This window comes from Ochlerotatus camptorhynchus, unplaced genomic scaffold (assembly GCF_037179485.1).
Source record: "Ochlerotatus camptorhynchus isolate MF236.1 unplaced genomic scaffold, CSIRO-AGI_Acam_v1.1 ptg000021l, whole genome shotgun sequence".
Classification (NCBI taxonomy): domain Eukaryota; kingdom Metazoa; phylum Arthropoda; class Insecta; order Diptera; family Culicidae; genus Ochlerotatus; species Ochlerotatus camptorhynchus.
Window position 1 is genome coordinate 361,279 of NW_027040513.1, and position 14,423 is coordinate 375,701.

At 45.1% G+C, this 14,423-nt stretch overlaps 1 protein-coding gene across 1 annotated transcript; it reads left to right on the forward strand.

Moving 5' to 3' along the window:
* The first annotated feature begins 732 nt into the window (after nt 1–732).
* LOC135703394 (uncharacterized) lies at nt 733–2,791 on the forward strand. Its single transcript, XM_065224594.1, has 3 exons — nt 733–1,795; nt 1,853–2,421; nt 2,486–2,791. The coding sequence occupies exons 1-3, from the start codon at nt 733–735 to the stop codon at nt 2,789–2,791; spliced, it is 1,938 nt and encodes a 645-aa protein (XP_065080666.1).
* The last annotated feature ends 11,632 nt before the right edge of the window (nt 2,792–14,423 follow it).

The following is a 14,423-nucleotide window of genomic DNA, read 5'->3' on the forward strand; positions in this document are numbered from 1 at the left end:
CCCGGGCGGAGGGCACTCCGATGGTGGAATGAAGACACGAAAAGTGCTGTAAAAGCCAGGCGGAAGGCACTCCGTAAACTCAAGCGAACCTCTACGAACGACCCTGCGAGAGAGGAAATCCTCGCAAACTACCGCCAGCAGCACAACAAATGCCGACAGGAAATCCGGACGGCGAAGCAAAATAGCTGGTCGGATTTTCTGGAAAGCATCAACGCCGAACAATCGTCAGCAGAACTGTGGAGCAGCATCAATGTCCTCAGCGGCAAGCGGCGATCATCGCCGCTACAAGTGCAAGCCGACACCGTTACCATCACCGAACCAAACGCCGTAGCAGATGAACTGGGAAAATACTTCGCCAAACTATCAGGAATCGCGGAGTACAGCGAAAGTTTCCAACGACGAGTCGGTCCTTCGCTGTCCTCGGTGCCCACTTTCGGAATTCCCACAGACAACGACGACCTACCGATCAACCAACCATTCTCCTGGGAAGAATTCTCGTTCGCTCTTAGCCGGAGCAACGGAAACTCGGCCGGACCGGATGAAATCGGATACCCACTGCTGAAGCATCTACCGCTCGAAGGGAAAACACAATTGCTCGAACTCTACAACCAGCTATGGACCAACGAAGAATACCCGGACGAATGAAGGGAAAGTCTCGTGATCCCGATCCCCAAAACAAATATAGGGACCAAGGACGTCACAGGATTTCGCCCCATCGCGCTGACCTGCTGCATGGCCAAAGTCTTGGAGCGGATGGTCAACAGAAGGCTCAAGCAATACCTGGAGTCTAAGGGACTGCTTGACCATCGACAGCATGCCTTCAGGCAAGGGTACGGTACCTCCACCTACTTCGCCACTCTTGGAGAAGTCCTGAAGGAGGCACAGGACCAAGGCCATCATACGGAGATCGTCTCGCTGGACATCTCCAAAGCATTCAACAGAACGTGGACACCAGCAGTAATGAAGAAGTTAGCCGAATGGGGACTAAAAGGACGCATCCTACACTTCGTCCGAAACTTTCTGACCGACCGATCTTTTCGGGTGTCGGTCGGAAACGTCCAATCCAGAAGGTTCAGCGAAGAAACCGGAGTACCACAGGGTTCGGTCATCGCGGTCACCCTCTTCCTGGTGGCCATGAGCGGGGTCTTCGACAAGCTACCCAGGAACATATATATTTTCGTCTACGCGGATGACGTCCTCATTGTAACGGTGGGCCCCACCCGGCAGAGGACGAAATTAAGGGCACAAGCGGCAGTCTCCTCGGTGGTCAGATGGGCTGACTCCGTTGGGTTCCAGCTTTCCGCCGGCAAGAGCGTGCGCTGCCATATATGCACCACCCGGCATCGGAACAACGGACAGCCCATCATGATCAAACAGCAAGCAATACCGACCAAAAACACAATAAGGGTCCTGGGAGTGCTCCTCGATCGGAACCTATCCCTCGAGCCGCACTTCCAACAGGTGAAGAAGGACTGTCGTAGTCGATCCAATCTGATGAAGACCATCTCCCGCCCCCACCGATCCAACAACCGTGAAATCCGCTTCCGGGTAGCCCGAGCCATCATCGACAGTCGCCTATTGTACGGCGTAGAACTAACGTGCCTTGCCGCCGAGAAAGCCGTCCAAATCTTGGAACCGGTCTACAACGGATACGTAAGAACAGTCTCCGGTCTCCTGCCCTCCACCCCGGCCGACGCCGCGTGCGTGGAAGCCGGTATTCTGCCTTTTCGGCTCGTCTACACCGCAGCTACCGCTACCAAAGCCGCTGCCTTCCTCGCTAAAACGTCGGGAAACAGCAGGATCTTTCTCCTCGACGAGGCGAACCGACTCCTCCGCACGGTCGCCGACGTAGATCTCCCTCCAGTGGCCAGGGTCCACTGGCACGGAGACAAAAGTTGGCAATCACATCAGATCAGAATCGACAGCCGAATCAAGGACCGCTTCAGGGCAGGAGACAATACACTGGCTTTGCGCCGGACAGTCGTCGAAACTCTCGGGGCGCACTATCAAGATCACGAAATCAGGTACACTGATGGCTCGCTCTCCAGCAGCGGAGTGGGAATGGGGGTTTCAGGAGATAGTTTGGTCGTCAGCAATTCACTTCCGGCCCAGTGCTCGGTGTTTTCCGCTGAGGCAGCGGCCATCTTTCACGCAACCTCCCTTCCGGCCAATCGGCCGATCCTCATCGTTACCGACTCACAAAGCGCAATAATGGCCCTAACCGATGAAGCACCAAAGCATCCGTGGATACAAGGGACGGTAACGCATGCGCCGCCCAACACCGTATACATGTGGGTACCCGGGCACTGTGGCATCCAGGGGAACGTGATCGCCGACCACCTCGCCGGCTCAGGCCCCATCGGACCCAGGTTCTCTGACAATGTTCCGTTCCAGGACATCAAAAAATGGATCAAGCGGACGGTTCGGAGAGCGTGGGACAACGAGTGGAGGAACAATTTGAACTCACCAACTACGAAAAATCAAGGCGACCACCGATCCCTGGAAGGATCGACCGAGCCTCAAGGAGCAGCAAGTGGTGTCCAGGCTGCGCACCGGGCATAGCAGGGCCTCCCATAATTTCGGAGGAACACCGTTCCGGAGAACCTGCGAAACCTGCGGAGTGCCAGCCTCCGTAGAACACATCCTCATCAACTGTGTGGAGCTCGAGGACCTTCGGGTTGCCTTCGGTCTGGAGGGAACCAGCATACAAAGTCTGCTTGGCGACGAGTCCCCGGCAGCAGACGCCCTCATCGCCTTCCTGAAGGAGGCGAATCTTTTTTACAACATTTGAGTGTTTTCTGTTTGTGCTTTTGAATTCGTTGGCCCTTTTGGTAGTGTTTTACAATATTTTATATAATTAAGCTAAATGCCCACTTGCCAAGATTGGGATCCTCCTTTTGAGGTCCCAATTCTTTTTTGTAATTTTTAAAAGAGATGAACTAGCCTTAGGCTAAAAATCTCTCTAATAAAGAAAAAAAAAAAAAAAAGCTAAAAAAGATTATCTTCCATTTTATTCCGCATAATTAATGTTGGTATGCAAAACACAATGTAGTCGAAATACGTATTTGTCATGGATGACAAAATTAAAAAAAAGGTTTATTTTCAAATTGTGAATGATTCAGCGATATTGAAATAATATATTACTTTATAGGGTGGCTTTCGGGTCCGGAAGGTAAAAAAAACAAATCTTATCACTGAGAAAATTCCTCATATTTCGATTATGTGTCACACACATTAATTTTTGCAATGTGATGTCACAAAATGGTGAAGACCACAGGGGAAAGAGCGTCCAACATAGCTCTGGTCTTCACAAGCTCCTACCTCATGCTTCCACGTGTCGGATGATGACAGCCCATATATGTGCTGGTAGCGGGGTGTGGGCAATGTCATCAACAATCAATACGAAACTAACGATTTTAAATTGTCTCACTACTTGACTAGCCTATTGGTCCCAAGCAAACGATTAACGTATCCCATTCTAGTCGAAATTCTAGTACTACGCAATGTTTGTTTTGATTCGCTATGAAAGTTTGACAGATAAAATGAGGGGTTATTGGTTTTTCCTATGTTTCGAGGGGTGAATCGATTAACTTGGGACCGAAGATAGTACCAGAGCTGAGCCAAAAAGTTGAGCACGTTATTTCGGGACCTTCTAGTCTTAGAGTTACCTCTATGATGTCATCACGATTAACCCATATCGTGATGATAGCAAGGCTGAGGAGGTGCGAATCATCGAGCGTCTGTCCACCAGGAGGTGCGGCTCGAACAGCGTCTGTCTGGGATCCAGCGGCTGAAAAAGAAATGCTGTATTGTGTCAGCTAAATCCAAGATGGCAGCCCCATCTACACAATAACCTGAGCGTCTGTCCACCAGGAGGTGCGGCTCAAACAGCGTCTGTCTGGCATCCAGCGGCTGAAACAAGAAATGTTGAATCGTGTCAACTAAACCTAAGATGGCAGCCCCATCAACACGATGTAGGTATCGCGACCCTGGTACGGTAGCATACTGAATTATAAAAGTACTCAGAAGAATGAAGTAAGAAGAAGAAAAAACGAACGGAATTTTCGGCAACTGACCCAACGGCAACGAAATAAGGACAATGAATGGAAACTCGGTTCTTGGAATGTTAGAACGTTAAATGAACCTGGACGAGTGGGCCTTCTGACCCGTGAACTGCAAAAGTTGAATGTGAGTGTGGCTGCTATTCAAGAAGTACGGTGGCTTAGATCTGGAAAACGTGAATTCAGGGCGGTAGATCCTATCGCCAGCACATCGTTCAGAACACGGAGTTGGTTTTGTAGTGATTGGGAAACAGATGAAGCGGGTTATGCGGTGGAAACCGCATCTGCGTTTTGAGGATTCGTGGCAAATTCTTCAATTACAGCCTGATCAACATCTACGCACCGACTAACGATAAATCCGATGACGTGAAGGACGCGTTTTATGAAAGCCTGGATAAAACCTATGATGAGTGCCTTAAACACGACGTGAAGATTGTCATCGGAGATGCAAACGCGCAGGTCGGAAGACAGGAATTCTTTCGCCCAATCATTGGAACAGAGAGCCTTCACTCTGCAACGAATGATAATGGCCTGAAGCTGATAAACTTCGCTGCTGCTCGTGGTATGGCCATCAGTAGCACCCACTTTGCACGCAAGGATATCCGAAAGCACACCTGGAGACACCCTAATGGCGAAACTTGCTTCCAGATCGACCACGTGTTGGTGGATGGCCGGCATTTCTCGGATGTCGTAGATGTCAGGACCTTCAGGGGTCCTAATATCGACTCGGATCACTACCTCGTTGTCGCGAAATTTCAAGCGCGTCTATCGACCGTTACGAGTTCGAGAAACCGGAGATCGATGCGTTTCAACATCCAGCGTTTGACAGTAGATGGTGTTGCTGCAGAGTACCACCAGAAGCTGAATGAGCAGATAGCGGAAATCAACGTGAACGAGAATCTCAACAATCTGTGGGAAGCTGTCCACGGAGCGGTGAGCACAACAGCACGAGAGGTGATAGGTACAGCTCAGAGGCGCCCCCGGAACGGGTGGTTTGACGAGGAGTGCCAGCGAGTGACAGAGGAGAAGAACGTCGCCAAAAGCCGAATGTTGATGTCTGGTACCCGTCAGAACAGAGAGCGGTACAGGGTAGCAAGGTCAGCTGAGAAACGAACCCATCGCAGGAAAAAAAGGCAGTACGAGGAACGCGTTATTGCTGAGGCGCAAGAAAGTATGGAGCAGAATGATATGCGAAGGTTTTACGCAACTGTCAATGACGTGAGAAGTAAGACAGCGCCGTCTCCCTCCATGTGCTATGACCAACAATCAATACGAAACTAACGATTTTAAATTGGCTCACTACTTGACTAGCCTAAAGGGTGATACGGTCAAAATTTGGTCAAGGGAAAACGCGTGTAAATCGGTGAAATCGTTTATTTAAAAAATCAAATTAAATTTCTTTTTCAAGTTCAATTAGTATAAAATTCAGGAAAAATATTCAGTTAGGCTTCCGCTTTTCCAAATCCGAATTGCCGGGCCTTACGCTTGACCCCTGCCATCAGATTTTGTACAGCCACCTTGTCCACCTTCTTCGCCGCAGAAAGCCAGTTTGCCTTGAACTGCTGCTCGCCCTTAGCAGTTTTTTTGGTCTTCTTTAGGTTCCGCTTGACAATAGCCCAGTATTTCTCAATTGGGCGGAGCTCTGGCGTGTTGGGAGGGTTCTTGTCCTTGGGAACCACCTGCACGTTGTTGGCGGCGTACCACTCCATGGCCTTTTTACCGTAATGGCAAGATGCCAAATCCGGCCAAAACAGTACGGAACAACCGTGTTTCTTCAGGAAAGGCAGCAGACGTTTATTCAAACACTCTTTCACGTAAATTTCTTGGTTGACAGTCCCGGAAGCTATGAAAATGCTGCTTTTCAAGCCACAGGTACAGATGGCTTGCCAAACCAGATATTTCTTTGCGAACTTTGACAGTTTCATGTGCTTGAAAACATCTGCTACCTTTCCCCTTCCTTTTGCCGTATAAAACTCCTGTCCCGGAAGCTGCTTGTAGTCGGCTTTGACGTAGGTTTCGTCGTCCATTACCACGCAGTCAAACTTCGTCAGCATCGTCGTGTACAGCCTCCGGGATCGCGCTTTGGCCGTCGTATTTTGTTTATCATCGCGATTTGGAGTCACTACCTTCTTGTAAGTCGATAGTCCGGCTCGTTTTTTGGCTCGATGCACGGTTGTAGACGATACACCCAGCTTATTTGCGGCATCTCGGAGAGAGAGGTTAGGGTTTCGCTTGAAACTACCGGCAACTCTCTTTGTCGTCTCAGCGGCTTCCGGTTTTCGATTTCCCCCCGATCCAGACTTCCTGGCTGTCGACAAACGTTCCCCAAACACTTTAATTACATTTGTAACGGTTGATTTGGCAACTTTTAGCGATTTTGCCAACTTTGCGTGCGAGTAGCTCGGATTTTCGCGATGCGCGAGCAAAATTTTGATACGCTGCTCTTCTTGCTTTTTTTGACAACTGAAGAGTGAATTCCAAAATCAAAATAGGAGCAACATTCTACACACACACACCTTCAAAATGAGGGGTGTTCAGGTTTTTTAAATGCAAAATTGAAAGAAATACGTCAAGTTGATATTGACCAAATTTTGACCGTATCACCCTTTATTGGTCCCAAGCAAACGATTAACGTACCCCATTCTGGTCGAAATTCTAGTACTACGCAATGTTTGCTTTGATTCGCTATGAAAGTTTGACAGATAAAATGAGGGGTTATTGGTTTTTCTTATATTTCGAGGGGTGAATCTACCAGAGCTGAGCCAAAAAGTTGAGCACGTTATTTCGGGACCTTCTAGTCTTAGAGTTACCTCTATGCTATGACCGTGAAGGTAATCTGCTGACAGATAAAACGATGGTGGCTGCCAGGTGGAAGGAGTACTTCGAGACGTTGCTGAACGGAGAGAACGAGAGAGCATCTACAAACAGAACACACATCGACGACGATGGTCAAGCTGTGGAACCACCAACGCTAGAAGAGGGGAAAAAGGCGATACGAGTGCTGAAAAACAGTAAGGCTGCGGGGAAGGACGAGCTCTCGGACGAACTTCTCAAACACGGAAGTGAGCAGCTGCACCAGATGATCCACCGTATACTGCTCAAGATATGGGCGGAGGAAGAATTGCCCGCTAGTTGGTTGGATGGTCTCGTTTGTCCCCTCTACAAAAAGGGACACAGACTGGAGTGCGCCAATAACAGAGGAATCACGCTTCTGAATTCGGCGTACAAAATATTATCACGTGTTCTGTTCAACAGATTGACCGCTTGAGGAATCCTTCGTTGGTGAATACCAGGCTGGTTTTTGTGAGGGTTGATCAACGACGGATCAAATGTTTACCCTGCGTCAAACCCTTGAGAAGTTCCGGGAATACAACTTGCAGACTCATCATGTGTTCCTAGATTTCAAGGCAGCGTACAATTCAGTAAAGAGAAACGAGCTATGGCAGATAATGCAAGAAAACGGTTTTCCGACGAAACTAATTAGGCTGATTGGTGCAAATCTGGATGATTCGAAATCATGTGTACGGGTTGCAGACGAGATTTCGGCCTCGTTCGTGACCTTAGATGGGTTGAAGCAGGGAGATGCTCTTTCGAACTTGCTATTCAACATCGCCCTCGAATGAGCGATTAGGAGAGCTGGCCTGCAGAGAAACGGTACCATCATCACAAAGTCGCACATGCTCCTTGGTTTTGCGGACGACATCGACATCATCGGAATCAACCGTAGAGCAGTGGAAGAGGCGTTCGCGCCTTTTAAAAGGGAGACAGCGAGGATTGGTCTCACGATAAATTCTACCAAAACGAACGTGCGATAATGATGTTACCCGCAAGGTGAAAAGGCGTATTGCAGCCGCGAACAGGGCTTTCTACGGGTTGCGTAGCCAGCTGAAGTTCCGCAGCTTGCGTACGAAAACGAAATTCGCGCTGTACAAGACGTTGCTTCTGCCGGTAGCCCTTTATGGCCACGAATCGTGGGCATTGAAAAAGGCCGATCGGAGAGCTTTCGGTGTCTTCGAGCGTTAAGTGCTGCGAACAATACTCGGCGGTAAACTGGAAAATGGCATCTGGCGGCGTGGATATTGTGAAGCTTATAAAACACGGCAGGCTACAGTGGGCTGGGCATGTGGCACGAATGCCGGAAGAGCGTTAAGCGAAGTCAATATTCAGCAGGGAACCCGGAAGAGGACGTCGGCTTCGGGGTAGGCCACGCACGCGTTGGCTTTGTGCAGTTGATGAGGACATTAGGTCCTTGAACGTCCAAGGCGACTGGAAGCGATTGGCTCAGGACCGAGACCAATGGAGACGGTTACTTCGTTCGGTGCAGATTTGAATGCAACGAGTCGTCGCCCATCAGGTACTCAGGTAGGATGTCACAAATAATATTTATGTGTGAGACACATAATTAGTTTCAATCGCCATTCAATAAATTTTATGTCTGGCCACCCATGAACATTATAACTAGTGACAAATGATTTTAAATAGCCATTTTTTGTAATTGATTATGATAAACTAATTTTAAATGTTCAGAATACATTGTAAAATACAAGGAGGATATAATAAAATATATTTATTAAATCGTTCAATAGGAATACAATGCGCTCGAGCACATGAAAGGCGGATGCCTTCGTGTCCGGACACAACCGGTTCCTCCAATATGTGTCGAGTAAGAATGATCTGGAAGGCCGGCTTCATGTAATCGTTCATAATTATAACAAAGCAGCGGAGGAGTTTTGCAATACCATGAATCGATGAGCTTCAAAGCAACCTGTTTGGTTTGCAGAGCGATTCCACTATTTGGATGGTAGCTTAGCGTCATGTCCTATTCCGGAAACTGCAAATTGTCCCGTTTGAAGCACCCACACACAAAGAAAATTCGTTGCTAAAATAAAAAAAAAACCATTGGTGAAATTGAAAGTTTAATCGGGAGTAAGTTTGTAAATGCCCACACATAATTTTTTGCCATATGTCATTTCTCATGACGGTTATTTGAAACACACATACTTCGCATATGGAATACACATGAAGCTTATGAGTTGTTTATACAATTTATGTGTGGAGCGTTTTATGAAAGTTATGTGTGAAATCACATAAATTAAATCTTTGCTGTTTTATCGGTGTACTAAAAGACTGAGAAAGCCACCCCATAAAGTAATTCCAATCAACCAGTCGAAGCCACTATTAGCGTAATAATATAGCATTGTTCTACCACAAACACTGTGCAGCGATGACTAAATGTAGTTGTTCGTTTAAATAACCAAAGGCCGCGTGGAATTTCGTACAAAGATGCGTTTGACGCGCAGTGTATCAAATTGACGGAATCCTACAATACTTACCGCTGCAGTGAACGCCATACAGAAAGATGTGCAAGCTCGAAGGAAGGAGCTTGAAGGAAAGCTCATCACGCTAGTACTATTTCATACTACTATTCATGATGAATGGCACATGATTGAGAGAATCGAACATATTTCACGTTGTTGACACTGCAATAAGTCTAATGTTTAGGAATAGGAAGTGAACATACACTATCCTACCAACCTAACTCGATTTTACAAATGTTGGCCACTTTAAGTAGTTGAAGAGAACATAAGGGTGCCTCATGTCATAAAGAATCACTCGATGTAAGTTCAAATATATTATTTCTACTACGCTCCCGGAACTTCACGAAATTCTCATAAATCAAACGGGGAGGTCCAAAAATCGACATTTTTGCCTATTTAAATTTTTAATCTTTATTCTGCAAATTAATGGTATTTCACGGTGTGCTTTGTAGAGTACATTTTTTTAAATCGGCAAGTATGATATTTTGGCTCATGCAGGGAAAGGCCTCTACCCTATAATTTACACCCTCATTGAAAATAATCGACCTCCCCAGAGCAATTTTTTTAAGTTCGCAGTATCTACACATCTATTGACTTAAACTAGACAAATATGGGACTACACGGAGAAACGAAACAACTTAAAATTAAGTCTTTTGTACTCATCTTGAGACCTAAGTGAAACCAGTCAAAACTGAGTTCTTTGCGAAGAATCCAAATTTAAGTATTTTGCAAAGACTTCGTTTTGAGTAGAATTTAACTGTTTCAGGAAGAGTGAATGTTGGACAAAAACTACACCAAACCGGTTTTCATTATAGAAAATTTAGTTGAAAAGGGGATTTTCAGTTGTTTTCTATATTTGTGATGAGTACTAAAATCAATGTTATGTTCGGCTTTATTTATCTTTATTACAATAAAATCTATCCACATATTGTCCCTGAATAAGCAATGAATCACAACCTACTAAATCCATCGTGTTGAGTTGGTTGACCGGGTAAAATTCTAAACTTCTCCATTTTCGTTGGATGCGCTGTCGGCTCCCGATTCCGGCTGGTACACTCGAGGAAACGTACCAGACCCATAAATTCAGCCTGATTGATCAGTATTTGTGGAAGAAATAAAAAAAAAGAAGCAAAAATTAATCATCCTGAAAACTGGATCGAAAAAATAAAATGTCATAACCTTCATTGATCTGCTGTCTTCGGATGCTGGTTATATTCCCAACAGTGAAGTCATCGGTAGCTGGTGGCATCAATTTTGCCCACAAGATAGGTTTTGGCCCGCATCGAAAAAGGAATTATGTTTAGTTCCAGGATAATTACTGTCTAATTAATTATCTATAGATGCTATAGATTTCCATAGATAAGTGGAGGCAAAGTATAATGTAGCCAAACGAACTGTCAGTCAGTGTAGCCAAACGAGCATGACGTCATCATGGTGTTGTTTGAGGGAGAAGTATTGTAATATTATGAGCACAAAACGCTTTCCACACTCCACATTCCGATTTATTTTGCGGACAACGGAAGAAGGAAAGATAAAGCAAAATGTTCCTCGATTCATTGTTGCAAAGATTTGCTTTGCACTTCATTTTGAACTTTTACGCACGAAACAAAACAAAACTGCACACCGAAGAGCTCTATGATGGCATGAACTTTTTTTCACGGATGCCAGTAAGATCATTTATTGTTCATGGTTGCCAAAACAACTTTTTGTGGACAACTATGGAACCTATAGAATCTATAGGTTAGTCATTGGAAACAGGGAAGAAAAAGATGTAGCGACAGGAGATTAGGGGGAGGTGTCGATAGGTTGACTTTTCCCCCTGAAATATTAAAATAAGGCTGTCCACGAGACAGTTGCGATCAGTTATCTTATTTTGTTAACCAAGAACTTTTGACCGATCATAGTAGAACTGGCAGTTTATTATCATATGAATTTCTGCTTTGTTTATGTTTGCAAGTTGGCAACATGTTTGCTTTGTTTAAATTCAACGTGTTTGATTTTGTTTATAATTATGACAAGGTCATTCGGGGTTTCCTTAAAAAGTGCTAAAATGAAACCAAGAAATCACGATAAAAATCTATGTCCTGATTGTGATTTGTGTCTTATGCCTAAAGAAGACTAATTTGCGAAAACTAAAGTTGGTACTATCCGAAAAAAATGGCCCTAAGTGTTCAAAATCAGCCCATAGAAGTGCATCAGTATAAACATGGTCAACGTGTTTCAACTAGGAGTGGAATGAATTAACAATATGACGTATATATAGCTGCTCGTGTAACATTGCCAAATCTATGCTATTTACAAAATAAGGCAAATAAGCGTGGGAGGCCTTCAGCGAAGGAGGTCTCCAAAAAGGAGCACTCTTCAAAATTCTGTACAGCATGGCAATTTTCAAAGGCAAACGACACAATAACCTTCTGCAGCTTGTGCAAAGTGAACAACCACGAACCGGCGATTCAGTTATTGCATCCTATAAGGTGATCCAAGGGACGTTTCTCAGTGGAACTGACAGCTAGAAATCAAGAGTGTGTGAGTGATCTGGTGTTAATGGTGCTGAATATAAGCATAAACAAAGCAAAAATTCATATGAGAATAAACTGCCAGTTCTACTGTGATCTGCCAAAAGTTCTTGGTAAACAAAAAAGTCAGCTGATCGCAACTGTCTCGTGGCCTTATTTGGGGGAAATCCGTTCTGATGAAGATGGCTCCGTAGCTCTTGCTAACATAAGAGGACGTCTTTCCCGTTGGATCACAGGTTCATCGACTTCGCATAGTAATAAAATTCTATCTGTTGATGACTTGTTTCTAATAAAAATCAAATGCAATTTGAGCACAAGGAAAACGAGGAATGGACATCGAAGTCCCCTCTTATCTTCCCATAAAAGATAGAAGATATGAACCAGAAGCTCAAGGAGTTCTTTTCTGTTACACATCTTCCATTCCAAGAGTCTTGATCAAACCAGTCATATAGTGTAACGACGTGAAGGCTTTAATCGAGTATGTTGAACATGAAAGAATTACGTCTAATACCGATGATAGGAGCAGATGGGGGATGAGGCTCATTTAAGATAACGTTATCTATCGTAGAAAAGAAGCGAAAAAGTGGGAATGGACCTAAAGATACAGGAGCGAAGAAATTTCTTCTTCTTGCAGTAATACCCAGCATTCCGGAAAAGAACACCAAAATTGTACTGGTTTGCTGGACACTTCTCGCGTTGGACAAATTGGAAGCGGTTGTCGGAGGTGACATAAAAAGCATCAATCTTTTGCTAGGTATTATGGGTCACAGTTCAACATATCCTTGTCCATATTGCTGCACAAGTAAGTCCATGCATTCTCAAGAGAGGAAGGTTCCAAGAACGTTGGACTTAATAAACACAAGTTACGTAAAATGGAAGACTGATGGTGCTGATGATAAACCAGCAAAGAATTTTTATAATTGCGTTCAAAAACCTATGTTATGTGGAGCTCCTAATCAAAGAACTGTTCTGCTTTGTCCACCACCCTTGCTCCATATTGGGATCATAAACACCATTTACAAAGGAATTGAAGCTGTTGATTCAACAACTGCTGAACAGTGGGTGAAGCTAAGTTCATGTCAACATCGTAGCAAGTATGGCTTAACAGGTATAAACTACCCCAAACTACTGGAGAAGAGGACTTTATTGAAATCTGATGGACAGCTCAATATTTTCAGAAATGGAAGAATTCAATTTAAATCTTCTCTTATTATCATTAACTTAATTAAGCGACTATTTGTAGGTACTTGACCGTTTTGCTGAGGTGTTCAAAGCTTGCCTTCAAGAAAATTTAATTTTACGATATCTTCAGAGAATTGAAGCATTTTCAGAGAGCTGGATTCAGGCAGGACTACCAAATAGCTCCAAGTTCCATATCTTACGCTTGCTACGTTTTAGTATTTACATCACAGCGTAAAGTGATGTTCTGAATTGTATGCAAGATATTAACACAAAATGTACCTAAACACATCGAAGAGTGTTCCATGAGCTGTGCTGCATGGGCAAAAAGTCACGAGAAATAAAACGTCATCGAAGCCATGGTGGGTATTGGCGTTGACGGCGACTCTGTAACTCTTTACTCCTATGAGAAAATCCATAAACAAACGTCAGACTGTGCGTGAAACATGGCGGACTTTGTACTATCCTTTCACTCCACCGAAAATTCCCATAAGAAACTGTCTATATTTGCTGCAAGAGCAAATTTTTCGACGGTGCCGTCAACGCCAATATAAATGATGATACAGCTTTGTCACTATATAGGTGAGGAGGTCGCGGGGTGGAGAAGTGCGGTTTTAGAGCAAATTGTAAACAAACTCGGTCGCTGACCCATACAAAAATCCAACATGGCTGAATCATGAATTTGACACATTAAATAGAACACCTATTTGTAGTCACCTTGGTCGAAACTAACAGCAAACAGCCCTGCCGTCGAGAAGCACACGCACACAAATAGGAGACCACAAAGCTGCCCATCATCAGGCTGGAGAAGAAAAATCGCGATTGTCTTAGCAAATGCCGGTAGAAGCGTCACGCCAAGTGCATGAATTGCATGCGGCGCCATTTCGTCGTTCACGGAGCGTCGGTAGTGAAACATTCGTCGATCACCTCACGTTGCGGATAATTTGAAGAGGTACGGCAGGCTTCCAAGGCGAGACGCGAATCCGGTTCGGAACGGAAATACCTACCGGAAAAAAAGCAACGTGCGTCAGAACCGAACGGCTAGGCGCTATCTTGTGAGACAAGGGAAAAACTACTCGCCGCTAGCGCAAAAGCAAAACCTCATCTCCGGTGCGAAGTTTCTAGTGCGGAAAAACACTCATCCAGAGTAGAACAACGAGAGGTGGAACAGCACAACCCGTCGGAAAAGAGCCTTGCACGTGCTCGCCATCTTGTTACACGCGGGAAACCTCTCGAAGATTGCACACCCGGGCACGGAAGTACGGGATATTATGATCAGAAAGCGCATAGGGATCGCCCTCACTTCGTTCAACACGACTGCAGGACAAAAAAAGCCTTCGAAAGGGAAG